Below are 6,737 nucleotides of genomic sequence, written 5' to 3' on the forward strand. Positions count from 1 at the left end.
TAGGAAAAAAGGAAAAAGGAAAATTACAAAAAAAAAAGAAAAAAGAAAGAAAAAAGCAAAAAAAAATAGAAAAAAGAAAACTAAGAAAAAGGAAAAAAGAGAAAAAAGACAAAAAAAAAAAAAAAAAAAAAAAAAAAGAAAGAAAAAGAGAAAAAGAAAAATAGAAAAAAAGGAAAATTACAAAAAAAAAAAGAAAGGAAAAGGAAAAAAGAAAAAGAAAGAAAAAGGAAAAGGAGAAAAAAGAAAAAAAAAGGGAAAATTCCAAAAAAAGGGAAGATCTAAAAAAGAAAGAGAAAGGAAAAGGAGAAAAAAAGAAAAAAAAAGGGAAAATTCGAAAAAAAAGGAAAGATCTAAAAAAGAAAGAGAAAGGAAAAGGAGAAAAAAGGAAAAAAAAAGGGAAAATTACAAAAAAAGAAAAAAAGAAGAAAAAGAAAAAAAAATATAGAAGAGGGAAAAAAAAAAGAAAAAAGAAGAATAAAAAGAAAAGAAAAAAAAGAAAAAAAACAACAAAAAAAGGAAAAAAAAAAAAAGAGAAAACCAAGAAAAAAGAGGAAAAAGAAATGAAAAAAAAGATAAACAACAATAATAAAAAAAATGAAAAAAATAAGAAAAAGAAAAAAAAGAAAAAAGAGTGGAAAAAAAAAAGGAAAATGGAAAAAGAGAAAAAAAGATAAAAAAGAAAAAAGAGGAAAAAGAGTGAAAAAAAAGGAAAAAGAAGAAGGAAAAAGGGAAAAACAGAAAAAAATGAAAAAAAAAAGAAAAAAGAAAAAAAGGAAAAATGGGAAAAAAAAGGAAAAAAGAAAAAAGAGAAAAAAGGAAAACAGGAAAAAAACAGAAAAAAAGAAACAGAAAAAAGAAAACAGGAAAAAAGAGAAAAAAGAAAAAAACAGAATAAAAGGAAAGAAAAACGAAAAAAGAGAAAAAAGAAAAGTGAAAAAAGTAACAGAAAAAAAGGAAAGAAAAAAGAAAACAGAGAAAAAAGAAAAAAAGGGAAAAAAATAACAGAAAAATAAAGAAAGGAAAAGGAAAACAGAAAAAAGGAAAAAAGAAAAAAAAAGAAAATAGAAAACAAAAAAAAAAAAGAAAAATGGAAAAAGAGAAGAAAAAACAGAAAAAAAGGAAAGAAAAAGAAAAAAAAAAGAAAAAAGAGAAAAGAGGAACAAGGAAAAAACCAGAAAAAAAAAGAAAGAAAATGGAAAAAAGGAAAAAAGAGAAAAAAGGAAAACTGAGAAAAAAAAAGGAAAGAAAAAGGAAAAAAGGGAAAAAAGAAAAAAAGGAAAAAATAAACAGAAAAAAGAAAGGAAAAGAAAAAAGGAAAAAAGAGAAAAAAGGAAAACGGGGTAAAAATAAAAAGGAAACAAGATAAAAGAAAGTAAAAAGGAGAAAAAACAATAATGGAAAAAAAAAAAAGAAAAAAGAGAAAAAGGAAAAAAGAGAAGAAAAAAGTAAAAAAGGAAAAAAGAAATAAAAAAGAAAGAAAAATAAAAAAAAAAAAAACAAACAGAAAAAAACCCATAAATATGGTTCTATCAATTGTGCCTACTCCACCTGCAAGAAATGTGTGCTCTGCATCAAAACCAACACTTTCAAAACAAAAAAGGGGGAATGTGACACCCCAAGTAGACAAAGCTGTGTTTACCCTTAGTTTTTTTGAATTTGAATTGACAAGTATTGAACAAAAACCCCCCAGCAGACACCTGATGACAAGGCCCTCTCGAGTGCTCAGCATGGGAAGGGCTCTGCTTGTGTTCTGTCTCCCCCAGGACCCTGCTGGCTTCCAGCTCCTCGGATGGCCCCTTGTCCTGAGTGGGCCCGGCCCGCAATCCCACTGTGCAGATGCAGAGGCTCCCTCAGGAATGCCGGGAGGAGGCAGGGAATGCTGAGCAGAGCAAGCCCTGCCCGGATGGCACCTGGGGCAGATGCTGTTCCAGGGGTAATTCCCTGTGTCTGCTGACTCTGACTGACCGGCCTCACGGCTCAGCCATGGCTGGACCTGTCACTCAGGGGCCTTCTTGGCCACACCTGACGCTGGGATTGGTGTGACTGACAATGCCTTGACCATCCCTGTCAGTAATCCTGGTTGTTTGAGTTGTATCACAGATGAAAACGTATCCACTCTCCATGTATCACATCCTGACCCTCCTGACCATGAACTCTGCGTGTGCAAACAAAGCAGGGCAGAGGTGGGACCAGGCGGAGTCACTCTGCACCTGCACTGAGGGAATGGGGGTGCAAAGGGAGGAGCCACCTTGGCTGAGTGCTTGGAGAGAGACAAGGTTGTTTCTCCGAGTGCAAATGCACTGGGACCAGCCTGCAGGACCAGCCTGTGTTTTTCTCTGGTGGCTGAACAGCCCCCACATGAGGGGAGGGCAATGTGTGGGATCAGGGCTCTGCTTTGGGGCGATCCTGGGAATTCCAGTGCACTGAAAGACAAACAGCAGGTGCTGCTCCTGAGGGAACAGCAATAAAAGGGGATACTGAAAAGTGTTGTTGGACAAGTCCTGAAATGGAACTCTGTGTGCAGCCTCATTTTCTCCTTCAGAGCCCACACTGTTCGTGGGGTAAACTAGGTATTAAGAGGACCATGAAAAAGTGGGAGGAACAGGGAGAAGGGTGGAAAGGGAGGGGTGGTCTGGCAGGTCCGATGGTCCCATGGGGGACATTGGGCAGACGGGGATTGGGCAAAGGGGGTGGCCCTCCTTTGACCTCCTTACTGTGGGGTGCTGGGGACTGCTGGATCCAATCTCAACCTTGGGTTATGCCAACAGTTTCAGTTTAGAGGAATTACAGGGGTGTGACTGAAACACTTTTGTACCCCAGGTTTTAAGGATGGCAAATCAGATCTATTGATAGAAATTAATTATTTAGGGTTGCAAATTATCAGATAAAAGATCTTCATCAGAATTATTTACTGCACAATAGAAACACCAAAATTACCAGTAGTACAGCATAAGATAGGACAGTGCTCTACACTAAAGCAATTGTTGAAGCAATTCTACTCAAGCTGGCACCAAAGCAAGAATTATGAATTAGAAATCATGGAACTCCCCCAGACCAATGCTCATGGGGAGATCTCTGCTCTCAACCTCCAGCAGTGACCTTGGGGGGTCCCAGCCAAGGCAGGAATCTCCACACACCCCCAAGAAGGGTTCTGTTGGCAGAACCTGCCCCTGGCAAAGGGGACTGGCCCTTTGTGGTAGAAAGGGATGGACTGACAGTCCCTGGACTCCAGGGGTTGCCTCACCATCAGGGGGGTCATTCGGGGTGGGAGCAGCAGCCGAAGCTCTTCCCACAGTCGGGGCACTCGTTACTGGTGGGTCCGTTGGTGTTTGGTCAAGGCAGAGCTGTGGGTGAAGCTCTTCCCACACTCCCCACACTTGTAGGGCCTCTCCCCGGTGTGGAGGCGCTGGTGGGTGACGAGGGTGGAGTTCCGGTTGAAGCCCTTCCCGCAGTCGGTGCAGCGGAAGGGCCTCTCCTCTGTGTGTATCCGCTCATGCACGAGGAGATGTGAGCTGGTCTGAAACCTCTTCCCACATTCCAAGCACCTGTAGGGACGTTCCCCAGTGTGGATGCGACGGTGTTTGATCAGGGTAGATCTATCAGTGAAGCTCTTCCCACATTCCCCACACGTGTAGGGCATCTCCCCAGTGTGGATGCGCCGGTGGGTGTGGAGGCTGGAGCCATCACCAAAGCTCTTCCCACATTCCAAGCACTTGTAGGGCCGTTCCCCAGTGTGGATGCGACGGTGGGTGCGGAGGTTGGAGCTGTCTCTGAAGCTCTTCCCACATTCCCCACACGTGTAGGGCCGTTCCCCAGTGTGGATGCGCTGGTGTTGGATCAGGTTGGAGCTGTCTCTGAAGCTCTTCCCACATTCCTCACATGTGTAGGGCTGTTCCCCAGTGTGGATGCGCTGGTGTCGGATAAGGTTGGAGCTCTGACTGAAGCTCTTCCCACATTCCCCACACGTGTAGGGCCGTTCCCCAGTGTGGATGTGCTGGTGGCTGAGGAGGTGGGAGCTCTGCCTGAAGCTCTTCCCACATTCCAAGCACCTGAAGGGCTTCTCCCTGCTGGGAGGCTGCTCAACAGATACACCACACAACAGGGCCAAAGGGGCACTGACGTCCCCCTCACCGGCCTGGGGGACCCGCAGCATCTTCGTCTTCCTTGCAGCCTCCTCCTCCATCTGCCCAAGCTTTGGGAAGGACAAATCCTGCTGGGGGGAAACAAGGGCTGAGCACGTTAGCTTGGGGGTTCCTCCTGCCCAAGTCCACCTCCAGAACTCACCGGGCATCCTGGGACCATAAAAACCTCCAAAACATCACCATTCAACCCAGAAAAGCCCAAATCACCGAGATTCAGGCACAAGGCCTGGCTGTGCCCAAGGCAACCAAACAGCCCCACAGTCAGCAGGACACCAGAGGCTGTCCCAGGGCAACAAGAGCAGGGCTCTCCTCACTCCCCTTAGCCCCACTCTCCCATCGGCCCCCAAACCCTGTCTCCCTTTGGGGGTGACCCCCCCGCCCCTTGTGCTCCCTTTGGGGGTCCCACACGCTCTTTTTGCTTGTCTTGCCCCTTTTCCATTGGGACAGGCAGGGCCTGCAGGAGAAGGCACAGGAACAATCTGTGTCCCCACAGTGCCAGTGCTGTCCCTGCTCCTCCCTGCAGGCTCCGTGGCCGGGCACACTTTGTGTTCCTGGGTGCCACCAGCTCAGCAGCCTCAGCCGCTCCAATCAGCGCCCGCAGCTCTGCAGCAAAGCCCCAGCTCACCTGGCACACAGGGCATGGACACAGCACCTTCTCGCTGCTGGGCACTCCCAGCTCAGCCTCTTCCCCAGCACGGGGCTCTCCTGCCTCAGCACCACCTCTGCCTTCCACTTCTTCTCAGGGCCACCTCAGGGCCTGCTCTCCAGGACAGGAACCTGCAGGGAGGGCAGATGATGTGCAAGCCCAGGGGGGCCTGCTTGCACTGGCCTGGGGGCTTCTTTCTCCTTCAGGAACCACCCCACAACTTCTCCTGCTTTTCTAACCCCACATCTTTGCAGACTGACCTTGTCTCTCTGTCTGCACAGACACATCTATCCCCTGTGGACAGAGCCTCCAGGATGTGCTGCCCTGGCAATGGCACCCAGAGAATCCCAGAATCAGCCGGCTTGGAAAAGACCTCCCAGATCATCAAGTGCACCCCTTGATCCAACCCTGCCATGGTTCCCAGACCGTGGCATGAATGCCCAGGGGAGGGGCTTTGGGGATTGGGGCTCTCCCCGTACAGCCCAGTGCCCCCTCAGTGCCCTCCCAGTAGAGCCCAGTACCCCCAGTACAGGCCACTGTGTTCCTGTCCCAAGGTGCTGGGTGATCCCTCTCTGGGGGGTTTGATTGGGATTTGGGGCATTTTGGGGGCCTCTGGGTGCATTTGGGGGAATTAAAAAAGGTCTTGAGAGCATTGGGGGGTAAAAGGGATCTGGGGGGGGGTGATTAAATGAAAAATAGGGGTTAGGAAACATTTGTGGGGACTTATTGGGGCCTGGTGGGGACAGGAGGGGCAGCACCACGAGCAGGTGAGTCCTGAGACCCTCATGGTGTCCCCAAGACCCTCCTGTTGTCCTCAATTTCCCCCTTGGCACCCCGAGAACCCCCTGGGATCTCCAGTGTCCCCAGGGCCTCCCCATGGCCCCAATTCCCCCGTTGAAACCCCCCATTCCTCTGTCCCCAAACCCCTCCCCACTGTCCCCAACCCTCCATCTCCCCCCAGAAGGCCCCCCTGGACCCTCTGACCCCCAAAATGGCCCCATCCCCCCACACTCACAGAAAGGTCAAGAGCATCTGGGGACACGTTGGGGACACTTGGGAGGCTTTGGGGGGAACTTGGTGATTACTGGGGGATACTGGGACACACTGGGGGGAACCAGGGGGCACTGGGAGGGACTGGGGGGTTATTGAGGGATGCTGGGAGGGCACTGGGAGGGACTGGGTTATTAGTGGAGGATTACCAGACACACGGGGGACACTAGGAGGTTACTGGGCCATACTGGAGGTTCCTGGGTGCTCACTGGAGGATTACTGGGCCATACGGGGGGGCAGTGGGAGGTCACTGGGCTACACTGGGGTTGCTGGGCCCCCATTACCTGAATGTGGTACATCGACCCCCCAGACTTCGGGGGGCACCCATAAGACCCCTTCCCTGGGAGCTGGGGGACCCCCTGAACCCCATTACTGGACTTTAGGGGACTCTCTGACCCCCCCTCCCTATGCCGTCTCTGTGTGATGAGTTTTGGGGGTCTCTGGGGCTCGAAGGGGGGGGCACCAGCACCCCCTTTCCTGCACTCGGTCCGCCGGGCCGGCAAGGGACGCTGTAGCTGCAGCAGGAATGGCGGCGCTGCGCAAAGCCTCATGGGGGTTGCAGTTCCCTCATGGCCACTGCGCCTGCGCATTTAAGCCACATCGCCGGGAGAGCACCCCCTTTCTCCCCGCCCCAGACAGGGTTTCAATCGCCGCGCTCCGCCCTTCGGGAGCCCCCGAACCCCCCCGCTAAACCCTCCCGAGCCCTCCAGCCTTTCCACAGTTCACCAGTTCTAACAACCCCGCTCTCCCCGCAGCCGCCATCTCACTCACCTGGATCGCTGCTGCACAACATGGCGCTGGGCGCGCGCGCCGTCTTTAAACCTCCCCGCCGCAGCCAATCAGAGAGCGGGCACCGCCCCTCCAGCCCCGCCCCCGCCCCGCGCGGGGAACCACGGGAG

General features: G+C 49.9%; 1 protein-coding gene across 2 annotated transcripts; it reads right to left on the minus strand.

Moving 5' to 3' along the window:
- Positions 1 to 2,894: 2,894 nt before the first annotated feature.
- Positions 2,895 to 5,443, minus strand: LOC126646693 (zinc finger protein 239-like). Of its 2 annotated transcripts, none has more exons than XM_050328168.1 (2): positions 4,768 to 5,443; positions 2,895 to 4,213 (listed from the first exon to the last, which is right to left on the minus strand). In XM_050328168.1, exon 2 carries the CDS (start codon positions 4,181 to 4,183, stop codon positions 3,308 to 3,310), a length of 876 nt encoding a protein of 291 aa, XP_050184125.1. In that variant the 5' UTR covers positions 4,184 to 4,213; positions 4,768 to 5,443; the 3' UTR covers positions 2,895 to 3,307. The 2 variants fall into 2 exon arrangements, with proteins under 2 accessions (XP_050184125.1, XP_050184124.1); XM_050328167.1 differs by having other exon boundaries at positions 2,895 to 4,210; positions 4,768 to 5,315.
- Between the last annotated feature and the right edge of the window lie 1,294 nt (positions 5,444 to 6,737).

This window comes from Myiozetetes cayanensis, unplaced genomic scaffold, assembly GCF_022539395.1.
Source record: "Myiozetetes cayanensis isolate MyiCay16 unplaced genomic scaffold, myiCay2020 scf370, whole genome shotgun sequence".
In the NCBI taxonomy this organism is placed as follows: domain Eukaryota; kingdom Metazoa; phylum Chordata; class Aves; order Passeriformes; family Tyrannidae; genus Myiozetetes; species Myiozetetes cayanensis.

Coding starts and splice junctions, on each gene's coding strand:
- LOC126646693 (XM_050328168.1), bottom strand. CDS start 4,183: ATGGAGGAGGAGGCTGCAAGGAAGACGAAGATGCTGCGGGTCCCCCAG.